This window comes from Penicillium daleae, assembly GCF_028827525.1.
Source record: "Penicillium daleae strain IBT 16125 chromosome Unknown utg000008l_segment0_segment0, whole genome shotgun sequence".
Lineage (NCBI taxonomy): Eukaryota > Fungi > Ascomycota > Eurotiomycetes > Eurotiales > Aspergillaceae > Penicillium > Penicillium daleae.
This window is the reverse complement of record NW_026623156.1, coordinates 5,107,695-5,131,958: the sequence shown is the minus strand read 5'-3', so window position 1 is coordinate 5,131,958 and position 24,264 is coordinate 5,107,695. Positions and strand designations below refer to the sequence as shown.

The following is a 24,264-nucleotide window of genomic DNA, read 5'->3' as shown; positions in this document are numbered from 1 at the left end:
CTTTGCCAAGCAGGACTCAGACTTTGTAACGAAGTCTTTCTTCCTAAACCCAACTAAGCTCACGTAAAGGGTCTATCTCGTGGGGGCAGCACCTTGGCTCTATTGGTGGAAATTGTCAAGTTCCACTCTCCCAGCTTTCCAGCTATGTCTTAAAGCGGGGAAGGTTCGGCAAAGGAATACAATAACATCTCATCCTTCGGCATCCATTGCATCATTGCCTTAACCTCGAGTCATTGGAAGGGCCAATCAACCCCACGGCGCTATTGTTGTACGTTTTGGGAGGAGACCCACTTCATCCTCTGCTCGGTCCTCTGCGATAATTCATTCCAGCATGATGATCTTTCCCTAGGTAAACTGAGATAGGGTGGGGGCCTGTCACTGTCAATAAAAGGAAATGTCGTATCCATGTCGTATTTCTAGCTGGAGTTAACTGGGAGACCATTGGAGGAAATTTAATGCCGTTTATACTCTGTGAGTTTGAAGCAATTCAGGGCCTCGGGAGACGTCGAAGCTTCTCAACAGTGGATGTTACATCGTTTAATTAGACAGACACTCCCTTCATAGGGAAATAGACTGTCCAAGTTAACAGTTTCTGGGTCTAATCACTGTCACCGCCATGAAATTTCAATTACTCAAGCTCTTGGCCACTTTGGCATTCATATGCCAGGCTTCGTCTATGTCAAACAACTTGACCGACGCTGTGACATGGGACGAGTACAGTCTACTTGTAAACGGCGAGAGAGTTTATATAAAGTATGTCTATTGTTATGCTTCTACTATAAGGGAACTAAGAATGATCTAGTGCTGCCGAGTTCCATTATCAGAGATTGCCCGTTCCCGAGATGTGGCTGGTAAGCTAAAAGATTTTGGTTGAGTCACAACCGGAGACTGAATATATCAAGGATATCTTGCAAAAATTCAAGGCAAATGGGTTCAACGCAGTCAGGTACTATATCCTGCATGGGTTTGCCAGCCTTCGCTGACCCTGACTCTGACTCTAGCATCTATTTCTTCTGGAGTTATCATTCGGCGTCCAAGGATGCCTACGACTTTGAAACGGGAGCACATAATTTGCAGCGACTTTTCGATATTGTTAAAGAGGCAGGCCTATGGGTCATTGCTCGCCCTGGCCCCTACGTCAACGTAAGGTAGCGTTGGGGTTTGATCAGTGGGGCAATCTGGCTAAGATAACCAAAATAGGCACGAACTAATGCGGGTGGCTTTGCTCTGTGGGGCTCTGATGGCTCTATGGGCAAGCTGCGAACTTCAGACGACGCCTACTATCAAGCATGGCTTCCATATATGACGAAGATCGGACGAATTATTGCGGCTAATCAGATCACAAAAGGCGGGGTATGTATAAAACCCTCGTGCAGTGACAATGCGCTGATGCAAAGAGTATAGCCTGTCATCCTTTGCCAGGTCGAAAATGAGCTACAAGAGACCAGCCACAACCCTAACAACACCCTAGTCGTCTACATGCAACAACTAGAGGCTGCACTCAAGAATGCGGGAGTAACAGTTCCCACGACTCACAACGAAAAGGGTATGAGCTCGCAGTCCTGGTCAAGAGATTACGAAAATGTTGGAGGCGCAGTGGACATTTACGGCCTGGACAGCTATCCGGGAGGCTTCCTCTCTGGTAACAACTGTGATGGTGCTACTGGATTTAACGTCGTTCGGACGTACTATCAGTGATTTATGAACTATTCATGGACGGGGCCCATCTACCTCGCCGAGTTCGAAGGCGGACGTACTCTACCTTGGGGTGCACCACAGAACTATGATGACGTGAGCGAATTGTCCTTTCGGCTTCGAAAACACCTGGATACAGAGCTAACGATATTATAGTGTCGGAGTGAACACAGCACTAACTTTGTGGATATATACTACAAGAACAATATAGGTCAACGCGTGACGCTACAGGGTATTTATGAAGGCTACGGGGGCACCAATTGGGGTCACTGTAAGTGAATATCTTCGTTGCGAGTGGAATTTCCAGGGCCTTGATTAACCAAACCCACAGCCGCTTGTCCGGTCGCATACTCGAGCAATGATTACATGTGAGATTCATTTTCGCCAATTCAACGTCACGTCCATCACTCACCGAATGAATAGGACTCCACTTCGAGAAACTCGTGAGCAATGGGCTAAGCTTTGGCAAACGAAGCTCGTGCAGCTCTTCTCAGGATCCGCTCCTGATTTGCTCAAGACTTACATGCTTGGAAACGGGTCGGGCTATAGTGTCAGTCTTCCTTCTAGAAGCTTTGCAGACTTGAGACTAACTTTTGGGCAGCTTTCGTCAACCAATGCTTTTAGCTGGGTCCTGAAGAACCCAGATACCGGGGCGACATTTACCGTGCTGCAGCAGGAGAACACTGCATCTACTTCGATCATCACATTTTCAGCGTACTTGAACACCAGCCTTAGTAACATCACTGTCCCAGGTGTTCAACTTGCTGGACGACAGAGTAAGATTCTGGTTACTGACTACAAGTTCGGTAATCAGACCCTTCTCTATTCATCCGCGAACGTGCTTACGAATGGTGTGTTCCCCGGCCATGACATACTGGCCCTGTATCTGTGGGAAGGCCAGACTGGTGAATTTGCTCTGAAAACATCAAAAAATATGCCGTTTGAGGTATATGGCACGTCTGTCGTAAACTCCACACTCGATTCCGGCTATCAAAGCATCAAGTACACGCAGGCTGCTGGCTCCACGATCATTAAATTTATAAATGGGACCACTGTACTACTGCTTGATCAACCCACAGCCTGGTACTTCTGGGCTCCTTCAACGTCGACATACCCATCTCCAAGGCCGGATCAGAAGATCTTCATTCTTGGCCCATATCTTGTCCGTTCTGCTTCTATTGCCCATCAAGTTCTTCAAGCATCTGGAGACAATAATGGAACTACGACCTTGGAGGGTTTTGTCGGAGACGCACCTATCAAGACAATTGAGTGGAACGGCCAGCGATTTGCGGCAACAAAGACACCTTATGGCTCTTACACGGCCCGGATTCCCGGCACAGAACACAGATCAGTATCACTTCCATCATTGAACAAATGGCGCTCTGCAGACTCCCTTCCCGAGGCTCAGCCTGGCTATGATGATTCAAGATGGATTGTTGCCAACAAGAATAGCACGCTCAGCCCATATGCTCCTCTTACCTTGCCAGTCCTCTTTAGCTCTGACTACGGTTATTATACCGGAGCGAAGATCTACCGTGGCTATTTTGACGGCAAAAATCATACTGCTGTCAACTTTACTGCCTCGGGTGGCCTTGCCTTCGGGTGGAATGCGTGGCTCAACGGAAATCTCATTGGCGGCCATCCAGGAGACCCCGATCTGACAACTACCACAATGACCCTGGAGCTTCCCACTTCCCTCCTGAAGCCGAACCGAAATGTTGTTACTGTCTTAGTGGATTATCATGGCCATGACGAGACCTCAACCGGAAAAGGCGTCGAGAATCCAAGAGGAATCCTTGGTGCATATCTCCTCCCTGATGGTACGCAGACGGCAACAGGATTCAACTTGTGGAAAATCCAAGGTAATGCTGGCGGCTCAAAAAACATCGACCCAGTTCGTGGGCCAATGAACGAGGGTGGACTTTATGCCGAGTGGCTAGGCTGGTTCCTTCCAGGCTTTGATGGATCGGGCAAGGAGTTTACCACTTCCAGTCCGTTGGATGGCATGTCAAAGTCAGGTGTACGTTTCTACACTACCAATTTCCACCTCAATGTTGACAAAGATTTGGATGCCCCCATTGGAATCTCCTTATCTTCGTCAAATGGTACGATAGCACGTGTGATGCTTTGGGTTAATGGGGTACGTCTTTTCCGTTTTGCACTATTACCAAGTACTGACTTTCTTCCTGTAGTATCAATATGGGAAATATGTACCTCACATTGGTCCCCAAACGAAGTTCCCTATTCCCCCAGGCATAATAAACAATCGTGGCCAGAACACGCTAGCTCTGAGCTTGTGGGCGCAAACCGATGAAGGGGCGAAGCTTGACAGCATTGAGTTGTTTACGTACGGGCTGTATCAAACAGACTTTGACTTCAACCGTGACTGGAGTTATCTGCAGCCTGAGTGGAAGGACAGAAGCAGATATAAGTGAGCTCATATCTGTCCAAACAGACATCACAATGGGACACAAACCTATGCATTAATTGATAGGCTTTCCCCAAATTCTGATTGTTTGATTTCAAAACTATACGTATATTCACGGCTGTCCGAATGCTCGCTTGGATAGAATCTCCTAACATATATGTCACAAGAGCTCAAACCTGCTGCACAGAACTTAGAAATCCATCTGCAAGGTTATCAAATAGGCATCTATTAAAAATATTGTTCTAACGTAAGGGGAGGATGACAATCCTGAGGTGCTTGCCCTTGCATTATGGCAGCGTTATCCACCTCAAAACGACGAAAACAAGGTGACCCCAGACAGTTGCATATTAAAAGAGGATTCCACCAATAGTTCAAGATCAATACAAGTCGACAACAACGCAAGAGAATGCAAAATGGATCCTTGATCGGACGACCGGAACTTTGCAAGGGAGTTGTATAGGTTAAAGTCATAAATTTTGTACCTTTCTATCTACGAAAAACTACCCCATACGGCAAGCCCTCAGAGTTTGTCTAAAATATGCAACAAGGTAGTCCAATTTCCCTCCAATGAAAATTCATTTTCAGAAATGTGCAGTAGAAATCGGCTCATCGAAACCCTTTCAGGCGCCTGGCATTGAAGCATACTGGCCTGTAACTGCCAAGGAAAATCATGAAGGAGAATTCGAAAGGGCAGAGGCTAGATGTTATTCATATCCGCCTGCGTGACCTAATTGCAAGAGAAAAACTTTTTATTGCCAGACACCTCGTAAGTCGTCCCAGCGTCATCTAAGGATGGGTAATGTAAACACACGTGATTCGCCCGCTGCTAACCCACTCGAGGTCAGTCCGCGGGCCGCCCTTCACTCTCCAGCCAAAGCGACGATGGTGCTGCAACTGCACGTGTGGGGGCCGGCATTTACTTTGCCCTCAATTGAGGCTCAATGCCTCGCAGCGATTGCTTACTGCTCATTAGCCCTGCCTAAGGGCTCCTGGGAGCTGGTGGCGACCAGCGATCCCTCCGTGTCTCCTACTGGTGAGTGACGTGATGTCTCGTCGTCGGCTTTCCCGACCGGACCGGGCAAGAACATCCAAAATACAGCAAGCAGTGAGCTGACTGAATTACTTGTCTTACCGTGTAGGTGAACTACCCGCCTTGCAAGATGGGTCGACGTGGGTCAGCCGCTTCCGCAACATCGTGGACTATCTGCGCCAATACTCGAACGGAGAATGGGATTTGGACCGCGAGCTTGATGAAACAGCTCGTGCGGATAGTATCGCGTACGTGTCAGACCTAGTGTTTGGCTGCCAAGGGAGCCAGCGGGTCAGAGAGTACTCAGCTAACATCTGCGCCTGCGCACACTACTTCCAGATTCTCCTCCTTCATCGAATCCCGTGGCCAAGTTCTCCTCGACCTCTCCCTATACGTGAGCAGCCAGAACTACTATGGCAACACATCGCCCGCATACGGAAATCTCCTTCAATGGCCAAACCAATGGATCCTCCCGCCGAAGCTGCACGGTGCCGCCAAAGCCCGCACCGAACATCTGGGTGTGTCGTCGCTGGACCTACAAGCGATGGAAGAGCAGCGCCAACGTGAACACTCGGCTGCGGTTGCAGCCGGCCGAGTCCCGAAGAATCTGATTGCGCCCCCACGCGATACGGTATCGAAATTGCTAGGCCGAACGGCACAGCAGAACCACTTCCGCCTGGAGGCGCTGACGGGCGAGTTCCTCGAGCCATTGGAGGCTATGCTGGGCCACAAGGCGTATCTTTTGACTGCGAACGAGGGTGATACTCTGTCCAGCTTGGATTGTGTTGCGTTGGGTTACCTTTCCCTAGCGCTAGTGCCCGAACTCACCTTCCCGTGGCTGCGGGACGCTATGCGGACTAAGAGTCCGCGACTTACCGCCTATACGGAACGCGTGCGGCGTCGATGTTTTGGACAGTCGCCTGTGGAGGTTACGCATGCGTTTTCGCCGGAGTCAGCGCCCTCATCACCGCTGCCATGGCGGACCCCGAGCCGTATCTCCGTTGCGGCTGTCGGCACTACACTTCTTGATACACTGGCTGATTCCACGCCACTCCTCCGCAATCTTCGCCGGTTCAACGGACTGAAGGCAGGTGCCCAGTCCCCAGATGCAGATCTGTCGGGCCTCGAGCGGACTGCCGTCTCCCAGGCCGCTGACGCTGGTAAAAATGACCTGTACGCCTCCGTCGCAGCTGTCGTGGGTGGTGTTGCGGTGTTGGTTGGCTACATGTTTCACATTGGCATGATCGCTACTCCCCCAGTAGCCAAGAAGAGCACGAGGAGGGGCAAGAAGAAGAGGGAGAGAAAGAGGGCAGCGAAGCTGTGTACGATGCAGGCTCCGCGGTCGACTTCTTGAATGTGGGAAATATTGGCGGCGGCTTGGGAATTCCAAGTTCATCATGAGGCAAACTAAAAGCACCTTCCCACGGTGACATTTTCATCCGTTGACCGCAGCTGTGGGCGATTGGACCCTTGTTTTACTATTTTCAGCGAAGAGTGAGGGAACAACATGTATTGTACAACAGACTACCAATCCTTTCTACATCAAACATCATATGTACATCCTTCAAGCCAATATCCACAAACAACCCTCCACCACTCGCTTAATTTCCCTCATAGAAAGATCCCAAGGGTACGGAATACATATTGGCTTTCTACGACCGCCCATCCTCATCCGAAAGACCCCACGTATTAGTCCCTTTCTTTGAAAAACACGGCGCAGCAACCCACTGCACACCCGGCCCATCCCTAAACGCCTCTTCCATCTCAACTCCCCACCTCAACGCCCCATCCTCATCAACAAACCAACCCAACCGAGTTCGTAAATGTTCATAATCTTCCGGCGCAAGTCGCCCAGCCTGGATCTCGCGTACAACTTGCAGCAAGTTCGCACTGCCAGCAATAAGAACCAGCACGTCTCCCAAAGACTCGACGTTGCGTACTAGTCGGCCAAAGTAGCGTTTTTGCAGAATTGTGACGATGATAGTCGTCAGAATAAGCCAGCCCATTATCGCGACGCTAAGCCAGACTGCGACGGCGTTCATTTGGAGGAGTTCGACGCGTTGAGATACTTGGGCTGCGACTGTTCGGTTCGTGTGGGAGATGGGATGCATATCATCCTGATAAGCTGTCGCCTTGGTCCCCGGGAGCCAATTATTGACTATTTCGACGACGGGGCCTAGAGTATCTGGTAGACTGGCGTTGATCGTCTGATAGCCCCAGCCACCGGTTTCCATGGAGATGTTGTTGCTGACGAAGTGCTGGAAGAAGGTGCTGAATGTTTTTTGTGCTAGGGTGAGGTATCGGTCTGGGTTGAGGAGGGCTTGTGGGTTCTTGTTCGCCATGGAGTACATTGCGTAACTCATGAAGTCCATATTGAGTCCGTTGATCTCGTCGCGGATGTTGTAGGTATTGTCGTTGAGGTCCTCGCTGTGATAACCTCCGACGTGCTCGGCGCCGCCGATGTGGAGCGTGTCAGCAGCTGTGAGCATGGAGGCCATGAAGAGACGGCCAAGGCTGGGATCATTGTCAGTTAAGTTTTATTCGTTGCCTTCGATTCTTGGGTTTGCTTGACTCACCTGGCTGTTACATTATAGTAAACCATGCCCGTCTCCTGACTGAAGCGGGTTCCATTATGAGGTAAAAAGTTATCCGCGAAAGCCTCTACTAATTCCGTGGGTGGACTGGTAATGTTGAATGATTGAATCTCCCCATTCGCCGGGTTCACAGTGACATCTGCATTTGCAGACTCAACCCAGGGCCTGCAATTCATCAAGGTAATCGACGGCGGTGAGGGGAACAGCAACGGAATGCTGTCAGTGAAGTTGACATCACCTCCTGCAGGATTGGCATGGATGCCCGTCACAGCATTTCCATAGATCCATTTGACTGTAAAATTCTGGTGCCAATCCCGAGTTGTCCATGTAGACAAGTTGGTATTAGGAGACCAATATCCAACAGCCACGCTAGGATCCCAGGCACTACTGCTGGAATTTCCACAGCAAGCGATTGAGCTAGGGTTGACGAAGACGGTCGTGCAACCATCGCAAGTTGCTATAGTCTCGTTCCCCGACAGAGGGAGAATGACGCCGGGGTTTTCATTGTAGATCCAGTGTGTACCTAACTCATAACCTCCCTGGATACCGTGAGGGATGGTGCTCCGGTTCCACGTCGTAGAGTTGCTCAGATCCGTGGGGGTGAGCCAATGGGAAACATTCATCAGGGCTTCGATCGGGTACTGTGAACATTCAATGCGGGCACGTATGGCAGGCGTGCTGAAAGTGACATTTGATGGAGCCCCCGAAGCAGCCTTATCGGACTCATCGAGGTCGTTAGGTAGCTCGACATTGCTGACTGTGTGCAGGTCAACTGGCACAAAGCTCCAGCTATCCTTGCTCCATGCCGGCTCGGATCCGTTAAGAGCCAGTTGAATCGTTGCAGTGTACATCCAATGAGTGGAGATGTTTTTGTAGAGATCAGCGAGAATGTTCGCAGCGTAGTCGTTAGACGTGTCTGGGTAGAAAGCCTGTTCTGTGCTAAACACAAAAGGGATTTGTCGGATTTCAAGGCTGCGATCAAAGCTGATCGGCTGGGTGACCACTCCTGGTCCACGATCAAACAGGGCAGACATGGTGGTTGTAACTGGAAAGCAAGTTAAGGATCAGCTATTGTAAATTAATCGCCAAGTACACAACTTACAAACAGGCGATAGTGTGCTTCCCAATGTTAACAATGAAAGAAGCCAATGCTTGTTCAGCGCAGCTTTGACACATGCCCATAGCCAGAATGAAGACTGGTATGACAAACCAGCGCCTCGAGAGATCCGAGGATCTCCATCAGCCATGGCTAAATATGGTTGTAGACGGCGGAAGGTATCATCGATGGCACTCCACCACAATCCAATAATCGTGGCTACCAGAGTTGGAATCATTGATACAGGTGCCACCGAAGACAAGCTGTCGCCCAGGAAAGAAATGTTCACTGTGTAGACAAAGGCTTTCTCGTACAACCCAACACTCACAGCAAAATGCCACAAAACGCACACTCCAACCACAACTGCGATCAGAACTATAATCAAAGCAATGAGGGATGGTAGGCGAAGTAGTTTTGGTGTCCCATTTTTGGATTGAGCGGCATCATGATGCAATGTCTCCGAGGGATTCATACGGGACAAACCATAAGAGTCGGTATGAAATCGCTGTCCATTCAGTCTGTCATGGAGATCTTTCGCGGACGGTTGTCTGAAAGTCCGGAATCCCGAGCTCGCTCGACCATTGTGTGCTATTAGAGTGGCCACGCCGAGCGTTGAAGCAGGATCTTCCTTCAAGTGCAATGGCCTATGTCGGGGTTGCGAGCACCACCAAACAGCAAGCAAAAGAAAGAAAGAAATGGCGAATAGGATACCTAAAGCTACCGCAGGGCCGACTTGCACTACAACTCGAGTCTCAATGTCATGGAGGGTACCCTGCATAGGTATTGTTTCAGAGGCACCCTGATGGGTCAGCGCTGCCTGCAGCACTTCACCAAAGTATCGTTGGTTCGCTGTAGCAGCGGATGCCACCCAATTAGGGTCCCTAGCCATGGTCGTCATGTTATAATCGTAGAGTGCCCCGAGGAGAACGGCTGGGCCTCCTAGCGTGGCAGTTCCTGACCACAGAATAGAAAGCATATAAGTAGGCCAATTCGCATCAAGAGTCAATTTCCGCATGGCAGTGGTGTTGAGCACGCTATCCGGAATTGTGACTTTCTTCTGCTCAAACTCATTCGAGTCAAATGAAATGTCGGGAACATCACCAGTCAAAGCGACGGATGCCGTGACATTGGCCATATAATACGTCGTATCACAGATTTGTGCCGAAAAGGCTGCGTTCTCAATCTCCCATGATTCCGTAACGAGAATAATCTGCCGCCCATTACATTCCGACGTATGATTAGAGCTCGAGACTATACCTCCACCCTGACCAAGTGCAGATTCAGCGTAATAGAAATCAGACACGTCAGACCAGCTGCCACCTCCAGTAGTCCAGAAGTTTGAAGGGGCCGACATTCCATATCTGCAGCCATCGGGAGAAGACCAGATCGTCGAGTTTGAAGCCACCGGCGCCCAGTCTTCCGCGTATTGTATAGATCCACTAGCTTTTCTTTCCAAACTCATTGGTGTGCATGTCAAATCGCTCTTGAACATCATCGTCTCTGCCGTCCACTTTTGAGTCGCACTGGTTGGCAGGGAAGTAACGGGCGCTATTTCCAATCCCTCCGGCCAGAAAGGGAGAATTGTATAGTTCTCGGTAATCCAAGGCGAAGTCGACACATTCTGTAAAAGATTTGCAATGGTTCGAAAGTGCGTTGTACGATCCGCATCGAGAGGCAAAGGCGAACCCACGGCCGGCGCTAGACGAAAAAACTCAACGGATTTCGGCACGACAACCTCCTCGGAGAAAAGAAAGGCAGACGAGAGTGAGGAAATAGCCAAAAATCCGATTATATTGACGATTGATGCGCAGATCAAGATGGGACTGCGTCCGCCGTTCTTCTTCTTCTCAAAGCCATCGTATAAGGCTGTCCACCAAGCCCCCGGAGCTTTCAGGATGCTGCACGAGGCATCAGCGCCGCCGGGCCGTGCTAATCGTGCATAGGGTTCTGTACGTTTAACATCTTGCAAAAGCACCGTCGTCATTTGCACATATATCACTGCGATCAGGGTTGGACTGTATCGCCAGCCAAATAGAAGCAAAGAAGAGCCGTCATCGGGCCCTAGTCCATAATTTGTTGAAGACCTCCACCATAACAAAAAGGAAACCAAACACAGTGCTAGGGCAACCAAAGTCGTTACGCCGAGAAACACATGTGTAAATGTGTAGGGAATCCAATCCTTCGACCAGACCGCTGAGCCCTTTTCATTAGACTCTGCGCGTGTCCTCTGGTCGGCTCTTGGGCGAGTCGTTTGGCTGTTGCTAGAAGTATCTCGATCGGAGGATCCATCTCGAGAAGAGGAGCGACTTGGACGCACAAAATGATAGAAATAGGACTTGGTGCTTCCTAGAAGATTGCGATCTTCATTCGCATTATATTGGCGGGAGGCCATGATCAAGAACGCGGGCACAACATATGCAACTCTTTTACACACCGTCAAACCCCTGCATATAGCGGCGCAGCGAGCACGCACAAGAAGTAAATATAGAAAAGAAAAGAGAGATACTAGACAGGAAATACAAAGAGAAAAAGAATCCAGCACCCTGCTACATGTTTATAATTCCCGCAGAGAACGGGGGGTAACACCGTTGCTTCAAATTCAACAGGATCCAGAGACTTTTGCCGGTAGGGGCGCAGCTTACAGCAAGGGTCTGCACCAAAAGGTCCCACTTTAGCACGAAGATGCATGATACGCCCAATAGGAGGGATGCTCTTGTCGCGGTACTGGCCAAGCGCGGGATCATCGAGAGACGATGTACCCTAGCCTGCATTATGGCCCCCATCCACGGAAATGAGGAGCGACACCATTTGCTCGTGGCATAACAAGGCCCCAAATGATCTTCTTCGTAGCCACTTTGATCAACGAACAGGCCGTGCCGTACGAAGAACCGTAGTGGAAGGAGACACGATCGCCCTTGGCAGTGCTATCCTGAATGCTTAAGCAAGCGGCGATTGTTTCGAGACCCGATTTATAATTCTGGGGGACTCTCGGATCGTTTGTCCTGTTTGACAAGTAATAATCAGCCTAGTTGCGGGGCTGCCCGTCGTAGCGCGATGCTTCGGCCTGTCACGGACCAGCTCTTAGCGCCGCATAACAGATTGCTGGTGGGTTGTTGAAGGCGTCTACAGGGTTCAAAGAAATCGGGAAAACAAGCTGCAGCGAGTTAAACGGCCAGTGTTTCATATAAGCGCTGTTAGATGCGACAGCTCGGAATTGGGCCGGGTCTTTCGGGCACGAAGCTGTCAGATTTGGCCCCGGGGGCCATCTGTCTAAGTCTATAAGAGGATCGCGGTTCCTGGCTCTGGAGTCTGAATGTACAAGCCTCTCAAGTCTCTCATTCCTGTTCAAAATGCCTGGGGTTTCTCCGATATTGGACTCGGTGATTTAACCTTTCTCTTTGGTCATAATCACGTCGTTGACGGCATGATCGCTATGGACTTTTCTCGTCTATCCTCAAAGAGCCTTCTTTCCTATTCACCTCGTCCCACAAGCCTGTGCTTGTTGTAAAACTCATGATTATATTCCTACTCAGTCTTACTTTACATTAAACGTCATCGAGATTTTCAACTGGCCAAGTGACTTTCTTCAAACGTTGGTGAATAATGTCAGCAATTGTCCACGAACTCATGTCCACTCGGGCTTTGCATACGCTGATGAACAATAGTCTCAACATGGACACCGGAAATTCTAACACATGTATCTGCAGCATTCATCTCTTGGTGGCTTGTCTTTCTTGCTGTCAACCAGGTACACTTCTACAGGACCGAGGTTGTTCTTTGATTGCTTTATCCGCAGTCTTGCTCATGCTGACCACACCCCATAGCCGACACAGAATGCCAAGGATCAAAGAACATTCTTCAGCTAATAAGCATGCTTAAGGCTCCTGCTCCCAGGTTCTGGGAGTAGTATATGCTGTCAGTCCTATCATGAATGCATCAACTGCACTATCTGAAAATTACCATGCAACACCGTCATGACAGACAAGGATTATTAACAAAGCTGACTAACTACTATTAAATGTACAAGGCGTATGGTCATAGTACCAAGCCCTGGGAATTCATGACAATACCACAAGCCCAAGATCAGGAAGAAGAAAAAAAGCTGATATGAACTAGATATTCAGGTGGTATATGTACAGAGAATCATAAAGAAGGATGAACGCAGTCCTGATCACGAAGGTATGTATGCACTTCCTCCAGGCAGATTGAAGAGAAAAGAATAAAAAGTGCATCTGCGGAAGCGCGGCCGGACAAGATGAAAGATATCTTCATGACCAGGGCTAACTCGAAGAAAGTGAGAAACCTGCGGACGCACGAAGAATTGGAGGATAGGGCAAAAAAGTCCGGCGGGAATCATTTGCGTCAGGAAGTGAGGATCGGAAGGGACATCATCAAGACACGCGAGGTGGGAGAGACGCTTAAGCGTAGTCGAGCTTGACGACCAGACGGACGGGCCCAGAGGCCTGGGAGACAGCCAGATGGTTGTTGCCCTGGTCGTTCTTGGTGTAGGCATTGAGGAGGGAGGAGAGACCGCGGCCAATGGTGGAGCAGTCCTGGCCAAGGTGGTTGCAAATGCTCATACCCTGGACCTCGAGGCCGTTGAGCTCGGCAATGATGCAGGAAACGTCCCAGCCGGAGAAGCCATCGTTCTTCTCGCTGCTCATGTCAAACTCACCCCAGGTGGCGGCGTACTGGCCAAAGTTGGTGGTGGGGACCTTGCCGGGGGCGGCAGCCCAGCCACCCTGAGAGTTGTCATCGATGGCGACGTACTTGACCTCACCCTGAGCCAGGCTGAAGGAAAGAGCCTCGTTGGGGGCCCAGAAGCCAGTCATCTTGTTGTCGGGGCCGTAGGTGTTCCAGAAGATCACGTTCCAGGGCTCGGCTTCACTGCCCTCGAAACGGAGGACGTGCTTGTACTGGCTCGCGACGCTCTCCTCAACCTGAATGATGTTGCTACCCCATGGGACACCGACGTTGCCGATGTAGTCCCAGTCGAGGACACCGACGGTCTGGGCCTCGGAGACACCACCGAAGCCGGCACGGGAGTACTGGCCGTTGGAGGGGAGATCGGACCAGGAGCCACTGGAGCCAGGGGAGGCAGTGTGAGCAGGGACGGCGGACTCAACGGCGCTGGGGACCGAGGTCACAACGGGGACAGCGGTGGTGGTGGGAACCTGAACGACGGTGGTGGAGGTGGAAGAAGAGGTCGCGAGCAGACCGGACCACTCGTTGATCCAGGTCTCGAGGACACCATCGATGGTGGCAGTCACGACATCACCGACAGCGCGCTTGTCAACCTGGACATCGGCCTCGATATCGACCTTGGGGTGGGCGTGACGACGCTCATGGCCGTGCAGACGGGCGACGGCAGAGCCAGCGGTCAAAGCCGCGGCCAGGAGGAGGGAGTTCTTGACGAACATTTTTGGGGGGTGTGAGTCTAAAGGCTCGAAGGGAACGAAAAAGAGGGTTGAATGAGTGACAGAGCGAAGATACGCTCGAAAGCCAGAGAGAAAGAATGAATGTGGGTTGGCAAGAGAGAGTGGCAGGGGAAGAAAGAGAAGGGAGGGAAAGGGAGACGGAGGATTGGGGGCGTCAGATGGGTAATAACCAGCGGAGATTTGACCCTGACTTGGGGGGGGCAAGTGTGTGTGGTACTCTGGTACGGGGCTGTATTTGGTGTATTTGGGCAGACCCTGCGTCTCGTCCCTGAGTCCCTGAGTCCCTGATTCCCTGATTCCCTGACTCCCTGGTGGCTTGTCCAGAGTGCCCAGTTGGGACCGCTAAAACCGTAAAAATCGGGCATCAGGGGCTGATCACCGGTGATTGGTGGGTGCCTGGTGGTTCCTGGTGGTTTCGGGGGCCGGGTGGTTGCCACGGGACATGCTGATTGGGTGACGCTGGACTAGGCCCAGACCCTCGAAAGAGAAAGAAAAACAAGGGGAACAAAAGGGTCGAAGGGTGGGTACTGCGTACTTGCGTAGACTATGGGGAGTGCATATCAGAGCGAAGTAGCAGATACCACCGCTACGATCCCCTTTCCTGCCGTGTCGTGTGGTATGTTTGGTATTCACAGTACTCCGTACGCGCGATGAATTTGGCTTTGCGGTACCTGCAGAACCAGTCGATTTCATGCACAAAGAAATCTCCCGACCGTCGACTGGCCATGACCTCAAAAAGTATACTCGGCACACGCTATCGACATTCCTCATGTCAACCACGTGTTTCCATCGGAATGCCCATACATTGGAATGCTGAACTATACAATTCTATCCCTGATTTCACTACAATTCCTCTGCACTCACTTTCCTGGTGTATACAGCAACTTCCAAGGCCCTCCAAGATCCTCCCAAGACCACCACAGCAGGCCCTTCCCCACACAAGCCAATCGGTGCAGCCTGACCGGTCTGGATCCCTTTCTCGAGCTGACGTGGCGGGCGAGACATTCTCCTGTCCTCCACTCTGTACTCTGTTCCGTATGTGTATACCACATACTTACAAACTCTGTGCATGGCCACCTCGAATCCAGCGGTGATGATGAAATGTGTACAGTATCAGCCCTCGACACGTTTCACAGCCCAAATAGACCTATCCATAGTCCTATCCGTAGCCTCTCGACAACTCATCACCTCTGCTACGCGCCCGACCAGAAACCTGCCCGACCAGTCAATTCTTCAGACTGTGCCTCTCCAATTTTCAGTGTATCAACTCTGTAATCCGTACTGACCTGACCATCTGAATGAATATCCCAGTCCTCCACCACATCCCGGTCTGGCCGTCTGGCCCACCGGACGATCGCCCAACGGCATCGATGTGTACGGCCGTGGCTCCATCCCTGACTCGGCAAATGGGTCCAGTCCCTTTGCCCTGGGAGGGTCTTGCCGGGTCTGGCTGGGAGGGGGCTCCATAACTGCAGGACGTGCGAAGGACCAAGGCTGTGTTTTTTCTGCCTCCCAACTGCCTGCCCTGTTGGCAGTCCAACGGTGTGTCGTCTGTGGTGTCACTCCGCCAGTCTGAAGGCTTCAAGGCACTGAATTTGCCAATCTTCTAGGCTCCACCGGAAACGTCGGCTGGGCCGGTGAGGTGGGATCCATCGAGGGCTCCAGAATGGCGATTTCCTTTTTGAAGCCAGTTGAGCGACTGCGTCAGTGCTGGGGGTCTGGAAGCGTCTAGGAGGGTGGTGAGGTTGTAGTCGGTGACTGTCGTGGTAGCCTACAGTTTCTTCAATATTGTAGACGGACTGCCAGCTTGTAGTCTGTGCTAAGATATACTAGTATGGTGGAAGGATCAATGAGTAGAATTATGGATCCAGGCTATTTAATTCTTCATTAACAACCTCCTCCTACGGAGTACAGTTGATTATGTACCGAGTTCCCCCAGTCTACTCATGCAAGGTCCTTTCTACTTTGCAGGGTTGGGTTGGTGCAAGGGTCAGTCAGGGTTTCCGCGCGTCTGATGAACCTCACTCTGCTTAAGATAAACATATTCTTCTTCCTTTCTTCCAAATTGCAGGTCAGTAAACAAGATTGTGCCTCTTCAAATGGTCGAGATCCAAGGGACTGCACGGGAGGTGAACCTTGGTTGACCCTGCGATCGGCGGCACTCTGAAACGATCGGGGATTTTGTGTCTTGCTCGTAGATGTCAGTGCTCGCTGTTTATTTTTATACGACCGAGTGAGACATGTCCTGTTGACACACGGACGACTAAAGGAAACATGATTATGAATAAATGAAGATACTGTATATTGCAATATAAATAGTAGGACAATCAATCACTGTGGGGGTGTTTCTATTTACAGAGTCATGGCTTCGGCCGATCCTTATCGACACGAGCTAGCTGTCCACTTGATCAAGCCACCATACCGTGACAGACGAATTGGTCCAGCTCTCACAGCGAGCAACCTCCCTCTCGAACCCCCTTCAAAGATCTCCAGAAATGTGTGGCAAGAATAGAATAGCAGAAAGAATCACTTCTCCTGCAAATCCACACCCCCATCAAACGCCGCACCCCCAGCCTCAGCATCCAACTTCACACTCTCATCCAACCCACAAACCCGGAACAACATCTGCGGCGTCAACTCCGGGTCCAAGCCCAACAACCCAGTCCGCTTCAACTTGGCCAACGTCTCCCTCATCGCCGTCATCGCAGGCCCAAGCGTCGCAAATGGGAAGATAATCAACTTAAACCCAAGCTCCTTCGCCTCCTGCGCAGACACAGTCGGCGTAGACCCATGCTCCACCATATTCAGCAGTATCGGCCACGGCGCAAGATCACGCACCACCTGCGCACACATCTCCCGCGACGAGACTCCCTCCAAGAAGCCCACGTCGGCACCCGCGTCCCGCGCAGCACGCAGGCGCGCCAGACTCTCCTCATACCCGAACGACTGCAACGCGTCGGTGCGCGCAATCACCACGATATCGCTACCGATGCGCTTGCGCGCTTGCACCGCGGCGCGGATGCGAGTCGTGTATGTCGTGATATCGACGAGCTGCTTGCCGCCGAGATGGCCGCACCGCTTGGTCTGGACTTGGTCCTCGATGTGGAAGGCCGCGACACCGGAGCGGGCGTATTGCTCCGTGGTGCGGGCGACCATGATCGGGCCGCCGTAGCCGGTGTCTGCGTCGGCGATGAGAGGGGTGCTAGGGGAGAGGTTTGCGATCATTTCGGCGTTGGCGCGCATGTCGTTGAGGGTGCAGACGCCCAGGTCTGCGTGGCCGTGGACGGAGGCTGCGGTTCCTGCGCCGGTCTTGCCAGGGGGGAGGATGCTGTTAGCTCTTTGTTAAAAGCAGGTGGGGAGCTATTGAATACTTACCATGTACAGGGTCTCGAATCCAGCTGCCAGGGCTAGTCGCGCTGACAGGCCATCGTATACACCCGGGGCACACACGAAGCCATTGGGGTCTTCGATGATCTTGCGTAGAGTGGTTGCGCTGGAGCTCAAGGACATGATGACGTCGTTAAATATCAGACTAACAAGATATAGTGTAGTCGATGCGATTGAACAGAACGTAAAGTAAGTATGAAGGGTGATTTCTCTCTTGCTGTCTCAGCTACACGAAAAAAACCGAAACCCCGGCCTTCCATCAATCCCTTTTATACCCTCGACCCTTCTTCCACGTGTGTTACCTGTCCCTTCTTTTTTTCTGCGCAACCCCACCAATTCGTTGGTTGGTGATGCACTCACTCTCCGCCCAGATGCCGATACCGGGGAGGTCGATTATGTCATTCGCGGGATGCTCGGTGATCTCTCGGCGACGCCGAACAATCTCTACGCTGTGTGGCGACGCGTGCGAATTTTTTTTGTCGTTCAAATCTTACGAGAGAGACGTGGTTTGGACAGCGCCGATACCGGTCTTCGCTTGATAGATTGAAGTGCCGAGTTACCTCGCAGGGAACAGTATGCATGCAGGTGGACGAGATAAACCTCGGGGGGTGAGCCCCTCCCGCCACGGCAGGGGAAGAGGTGGGGCAATCAGCTTATGGTGCTCTTACCTACCTATGTAACATGTCCTTAGCAAATCGAAAAAGCATGATTCAGGGATTTCTGAACTTTGGTAGATATCTGTCCATGCATGATTCAGTCCATTGATATAGCTGCCTGTTGTTAGTAGTTACATATTCCTCCGACGATTGTTTCCAAGGCGGTGCAGAAGCACGCAGCTACTGCGAATTCAAAGCATTCTGCTCTATTACCTCCCAATTCAATCGCCCATGTCGTATGACTGACCACCTGCCAATTCGGATAACTGAGGCTGTATGGTCTGTATCTGACGCTTGGACCATTTGGCAATTTCTAGGCGACAGCGCTCTTTCTCGACCTGCTCTTTCTGCTTTCCTGGTACAAATACGACGGATTTACTGGCTCGGATGCTAGGTTTAGTCAAGAAACAGAATTTCAATTAGCAGCCTATGTTGCCCACCATTATAATATATATCCTGACAGCTTTGGTCAGTCACGGGCCTGGAAATTCCTGTAGGACATCCTTCGGGCATATCTCGCGATGATTGAGGCAGGAAAAGTGCAAGCGTCTACGGACGAGGCGGACGAGGTAGATATAACACCTCGATTCTTCCCGTGGCGCAGCATCATCAACGCACGCAGCGAGATATCGTGAAAGCAAAATCGATCCAGAGAGTGCCCACAAGCCCCAGACATTTGTCCAACTAGCGCTAGGCCACCTGCCGTTTTCAGAAACTCCTGTAGACTACTTCTGTCCTTCAACATCGGTGCTCACTATAGTGCACGACATAGCAACGGCCAGCAGCTAAAGGAAGATACCGTGTGGGATGAGACTTCGATAGACACCTCGCATGAGCTATCCTGGCTGGGCCCACGCCGTGGCTTTTTGGAGTGGCATGAAGTTCAACTTTATAAAGTCCTGCTGAACTAGACGGAGAGTGGAGGCGGGTAACTGGGAGGTTAACGCAGACGGGGCCGTTGGTGGTAGTGGAAAATTTGAAGAGGCTGATACTACTGGCTTGGTGAGAAGGAGACCTAGGTTCCATTCCAGAGGTAGTGGCATGGAGCCGAAAATCCCGGACATATAGGTAGTGGTGGAAGAGTTCAAGTTTGTCAATTTGATGTCTGAGTTATGGCAAATGTAGATTGCATGCATCATTGTGACCTGTACCGAGTCACGCCTCCACAATTAGTTAAGAAGCTGCTCTGCTTTAATCAAACATGGATCGTTAGTTAGTTTCTTGTAAAAGAATGGTAGGGCAGCTAGTCCAAGTATGGCGGTCCATCTCAATCTCTCATTGGTGGATTGCAGCCCCACACCCGTCGGCCGAATGCTGATGTCAATTGAATACTTCAAGTTGATAGTTAGTTAGTTACAGTAGGAAAGAGATGACAAAAAGCACCTCGGGAAAGAAGAGTATAGGCCCGAATTAATAATTCAAATAGTCGTAGAGTAGGAAAGAATACCGCAGTAACCCACTTCCCATATTCTATATAAGCTGCTCAAATAGTCGTAGTGAAATCTACATACAACCCACCAAACAATCCTTTTCTCCAAAATGCCATTCTTCCAACCCAAAGTCACCCCGTTGCCCTCAGGCATTGACCTTCAAGGCAAATCGGCTGTAATAACGGGCGCCAGCGCAGGCCTCGGCCTCGAAACAGCCCGCCAACTCCTCACTCTAAACCTCTCCACTCTCGTCCTCGCCGTCCGCAACGAATCCAAAGGCAAAGCCTGCATGGAAGCTCTTCTAGCAGACCTAGACATTAGCTCTAAAAGCCCAACCATCAAGATCCTCAAACTCGACGTCAACGACAACACCAGCATCATATCCTTCAGCAAGACACTGCCACAAATCCTCCCAGTCGTGGACATCCTCATTCTCAACGCAGGAATCAGCCGTCTCAAACACAACCCCAGTCCAACCGGTCACGAAGAAAGCGTCCAAGTCAACTACCTCGCCAACACACTCCTCCTCGCCACTCTCCTCCCCTACCTAACCACCAGCGCCTCACAGACCGGCTCCCCAACAAGAATTACCTGGGTCGGCAGCCGCATGCACGAAATAATGACCAGTTTCCCCAAGAAGTCCCCCCTGGTCACTCATACCTCGATCCTGGAATACCTCGACGCCAAAAGCACCATCTCCCCGTTTTCCCGGTACGCGGATAGCAAGCTGCTCTGCGCAATGTTCATGTACAGTCTTGCGCCGCGGGTGGATCCGCGCAAGATCGTGCTGAATATGGTTTGTCCAGGGATGGTGGATACGGGGATTAGTGACTTTTTGCCTGTTTATTGGAGGGTGCTGGTTGATTTGGTCAAGGCTGTTAGGGCGAGGAGTGTGGAGGTTGGGGGATGGTTGATTGTCAATGCGGCTGTTGTGGCGGGGGAGGAGTCGCATGGGAGGTTTTTGGGGGATAAGGAGGTTCTTGAGTGAGTTTTTCCTCGGATTTAGTGTTCCTTATGCAACGAATTCGGGGGTCATGTGGCTGATTGTGCTTTTGAATAGGGTCTCGAAGTATATTCGGTCTGAGGCTGGGAGGGAGGTGCAGGAGAACTTGTGGGATGAAACTATGGTTGAGTTGAGGAAGATTACCACTCTACCGGAGGAACTTAGATGACCCGGGGTAATAGTGATCTATCGAGATGGAGAGATGGGAAGTCGTATGCTCTTTGTTAGTAAATTGTCTTTAATTTGATTTCTCCCTAGAAGTTATCATTTCTCATCTGATTATACAAGTTTATACAAGTGAAACAACCGCCCCAGCGCCTTGACCTGGTAGGTTCCTTAAACTCTAATAACTTCTTGGATAAATCGAATCTGGCTTTGAACCGGTGGCTGTTCCTTGTCCTTGGTCTTAGGCTCTTCGCGGGGTCTTGGCTTCTCGCGTGGATTTGGGACCTTGTCAGCCTGGTGCGTCTCAGCCGGTTTGACCACCTTACTCGACTTTAACACCGGGATCGACCTTGCCGCTTCATTCTTTCTGGATTCTTCAAGCGTCTGTCCCACGTCAAACACCTCCTCCTTGTGCTTCGTCGAGAGCTCAAACGACAACATTTCATCACGCAGAGATCGACAAGGAACAGGCCACAATTCATTCGTTCTGTGATTCCAATTATTCCAGTACATTTCACTCAAACGGCGTGAAGAGCTCAGACCACGATTTGAAATAAGGCGAAGGGCATGCTGACACCAGAGGAACTTCTCCCGATGTCCGAGCCCGATATAGACCTTGATGGCCCCGCTCAAGGGGAACATCAACATGCGGATTCCGCAGAGTGTTTTCGTATCGTTTGCATAGTACGGAATCGTCCGGCAAATTTCATCGGCATAGTACTCTGATAGCCGATGGTCTTCGTCTCTGGCCGGTACTTTGCCAGAGTCGCTCTCGGGTGTGAGAGGATGAGATCGAACCAACGATTTGGCTTTATAGATCATGGGCTGAATGGTCGCCAGGGCATTCCAGTACCAATGATGCATCCTAGCATTATCGAGTGTGGAGAACCGATAACCCGCGCCGAACAAATCCTCTGTTGGGGGCAGTTCGTCGGTTTTGCATTCATCAGGGGCGCACACGATTAAGCCTCTTGCGTAGCCATACTGAGAAAACCACGCTGTGATTCTAGTTTTTTGTTTGAAGCAGTTTTGAAGTAGAGTTTCACACCCCTCGTGGTCATTGGCGGAAATTGTGTTGAGGACGGTAGAAAGAGGCCCAAATTCTGCGTAGACTGCGAGTAGTTCGGACAATGGAGTTGAGATCCCACCACTTGATTGTTTCGCATATTGATATTCGTCCTCTGTAGTGTTAAGGCCCGAAGTCGCGATAATCTAGAAAGTATTAGTACAACTTTACCGAGGCCAGTCAAGTCACAAAGGATCATAATCAACGGTTCACATACCAGCCGCATCTTTTGGTGTTGGTTGTAAATGGCGTCGAGAAGGGGATTCCGAGGTAAAAGATCCCGGTAATACCGCAATAGTGTACTTGTTCCCTGAGTATGAGCCAGCCACGCTCTGAGATCAAAGGCACAGCAGTACCCCTAAACCGAAACCGAGTCAGATCAATATTTCATGGCACCAAAGTCATATTCTCCGGGTATTCTCACCTCTAACTCCTGAAAGATAACAGCAGTATATACAATTTCCGCATTCCAAGCATTTCGATAAATGTTGTTCTTCACACTCCGGATTGCAGTTCCATACAAGTCAAGCCCATAGTTATACATATGATCATCATTATTCATCTTTCCCATGTAAAGACAAGATACCGCAGATATCGCCCTCTCAAGCATATTCGTCTTGTTGGGCAGGGTTGCAAAATTGTAGATTAGGTATTGCCAAAGATTCAGCGAGGAGATCTCCTCGGTGTGACTGAAGAAGACATTGGTGAAGGATGAGAAAACCTGTTCGCGCGCTACTGGTCCAGAGGTCACGTTGCTGGGCATCACAAATGCTCGTGCCGGGTCCTGACATTGGGCTGGATATTGATTTTGAATATGGGCTTGATATGGACTTTGATACTCGACCTGATACTGAGACTCGGTGATTGGGACTATCACCCTCGCCGTCTCTCGTCGCGCCGATGGATGGTGGACGAAGATGCGGGTCTTTTCGTATCCGGGGCATTTGACACCACGCTTGACGCATCGGGCGCATTCTGGCTCTTGTTCGTCGCACTGTTCGTTCGTATTGTCAGCATTGACGTTCCATCGACAAGGGCTCGGAGGGCCCGATGGACCTTGACTTTGCGTTTTCGGCATGTCATACACCCTTTCGAGTGCCAAGGGGTGCCACCCATTCTTGCTTATGCTGACTTGCTTGTGCTGATGCTTGTGCTGACTTGCTTGTCTCGCGTCACAGACAATCGTCTGATCCTGAGGTGGTCATAGCATACTATCGGTATGTGTGCTGGAGATGACGGTGGCTTGAAGATGTCTGGATGCAACTGGATGCAATGGCCAAAGACAGCCTTACAGAGACGCTTCAACCGAAGTGGAGGGGCCGAGGAAAGCCGGCCCCCAAAGCTGCGTGGTCATGTAACATGGTCTACTCCCTTTGTAGGTTAGTACCTATGTCGGCCCCCGCATATCACGACTTATGGTTTGGAACGCTGTTTTGGGGTAAGACCAGCACATCTTTTAACTATTCTCAATGTCTGCTTAATCAGTATAGGGGAGAAACATCAGGTCCATAATATCAGAGACCGGTCATCGCTGAGAAGTAGAAAGTTGCTGGTGAGCCATATTTGTTGAGAAAAATCCCCGCTGTTTCAAAGGCTCTGGCTAGCGTCGCTGAGCGGGTCAGCATACGGCCTGATCCATAAATGACAATCATTTAAAAGCCTGCTGTAGGGTAGCCCGACAGATTTTCTTTTCTCTGTTCGTAAATCTCGAGGATAATACAATGGAAGGAAGAAATTCCCCAGGGGATAACCGGAGTATTTATCTGTTGTGATAGTCTTTGGAGGGTCGGGCCGTGACTTTACTTCAGAGGAAAAAAGTTGCGAAGTGGGCCCGAGTGCTGGAGGACTGGAGCTATGGCCTCCACTTATGGATCCTTTGATCACCATTCAGTAACAGTTGTAGTTCAGGATCATAAGGATCTAGCATTTATGGACTATTCATCATTAGTAATGCATTCTAGTTTGAAGGAAGGGGGAGAGGCGTCAGAAATTCTACACCGGTTCGAGTAAAGAGCGTCATAGCTTTTGTCCGTTGCTTGTACAACAATAATGGCGTAGTAAGCCCTTGATATGACAGCAGATACGATAATATCTTCTGGCAATTACTTCGGGACAAGAAGGCAGACGAATAGTTCCTTTGAAATGTTATACCCGACCTCGTATTGACATATGGATGAAGCACTTGATATGAGATATCATCCTGATCAATAGCACGGAAATCACATCTTGGACATGATATAGGATAGATAGTTGTTATATTCACTAATATGAAGTCG

General features: G+C 50.5%; 7 protein-coding genes across 7 annotated transcripts; 3 read left to right on the top strand and 4 right to left on the bottom strand.

The window, feature by feature from the left end:
- Nucleotides 1-616: 616 nt before the first annotated feature.
- N7458_010350 (glycoside hydrolase family 35 protein) lies at nucleotides 617-4,130 on the top strand (the record flags this gene model as incomplete). The annotated part of the gene is made up of 11 exons (XM_056913732.1): nucleotides 617-753; nucleotides 803-851; nucleotides 903-946; nucleotides 1,002-1,143; nucleotides 1,201-1,353; nucleotides 1,405-1,674; nucleotides 1,852-1,966; nucleotides 2,027-2,063; nucleotides 2,119-2,245; nucleotides 2,297-3,835; nucleotides 3,888-4,130. 11 exons carry the CDS (start codon nucleotides 617-619, stop codon nucleotides 4,128-4,130), a joined length of 2,856 nt encoding a protein of 951 aa, XP_056762581.1.
- Nucleotides 4,131-4,915: 785 nt separating this feature from the next.
- N7458_010349 (glutathione S-transferase family protein) lies at nucleotides 4,916-6,474 on the top strand (the record flags this gene model as incomplete). The annotated part of the gene is made up of 3 exons (XM_056913731.1): nucleotides 4,916-5,156; nucleotides 5,263-5,401; nucleotides 5,493-6,474. Coding segments are annotated over 3 exons (1,362 nt in total), but the record flags the coding sequence as incomplete, so codon positions are not given.
- Nucleotides 6,475-6,805: 331 nt separating this feature from the next.
- Nucleotides 6,806-11,235, bottom strand: N7458_010348 (DUF3433 domain-containing protein; the record flags this gene model as incomplete). Its single annotated transcript, XM_056913730.1, has 3 exons — nucleotides 6,806-7,667; nucleotides 7,730-8,792; nucleotides 8,850-11,235. 3 exons carry the CDS (start codon nucleotides 11,233-11,235, stop codon nucleotides 6,806-6,808), a joined length of 4,311 nt encoding a protein of 1,436 aa, XP_056762579.1.
- Nucleotides 11,236-13,261: 2,026 nt separating this feature from the next.
- Nucleotides 13,262-14,263, bottom strand: aspf4 (allergen Asp F4; the record flags this gene model as incomplete). Its single annotated transcript, XM_056913729.1, has 1 exon — nucleotides 13,262-14,263. The coding sequence occupies one exon, from the start codon at nucleotides 14,261-14,263 to the stop codon at nucleotides 13,262-13,264; it is 1,002 nt and encodes a 333-aa protein (XP_056762578.1).
- Nucleotides 14,264-16,807: 2,544 nt separating this feature from the next.
- On the bottom strand, nucleotides 16,808-17,791 carry N7458_010346 (isocitrate lyase/PEP mutase family protein; the record flags this gene model as incomplete). Its single annotated transcript, XM_056913728.1, has 2 exons — nucleotides 16,808-17,590; nucleotides 17,657-17,791. The coding sequence occupies 2 exons, from the start codon at nucleotides 17,789-17,791 to the stop codon at nucleotides 16,808-16,810; spliced, it is 918 nt and encodes a 305-aa protein (XP_056762577.1).
- Nucleotides 17,792-19,863: 2,072 nt separating this feature from the next.
- Nucleotides 19,864-20,926, top strand: N7458_010345 (uncharacterized protein; the record flags this gene model as incomplete). Its single annotated transcript, XM_056913727.1, has 2 exons — nucleotides 19,864-20,738; nucleotides 20,815-20,926. The coding sequence occupies 2 exons, from the start codon at nucleotides 19,864-19,866 to the stop codon at nucleotides 20,924-20,926; spliced, it is 987 nt and encodes a 328-aa protein (XP_056762576.1).
- A 167-nt stretch (nucleotides 20,927-21,093) lies between these two features.
- N7458_010344 (Zn(II)2Cys6 transcription factor domain-containing protein) lies at nucleotides 21,094-23,104 on the bottom strand (the record flags this gene model as incomplete). The annotated part of the gene is made up of 4 exons (XM_056913726.1): nucleotides 21,094-22,134; nucleotides 22,206-22,346; nucleotides 22,413-22,982; nucleotides 23,045-23,104. 4 exons carry the CDS (start codon nucleotides 23,102-23,104, stop codon nucleotides 21,094-21,096), a joined length of 1,812 nt encoding a protein of 603 aa, XP_056762575.1.
- Nucleotides 23,105-24,264: the final 1,160 nt, after the last annotated feature.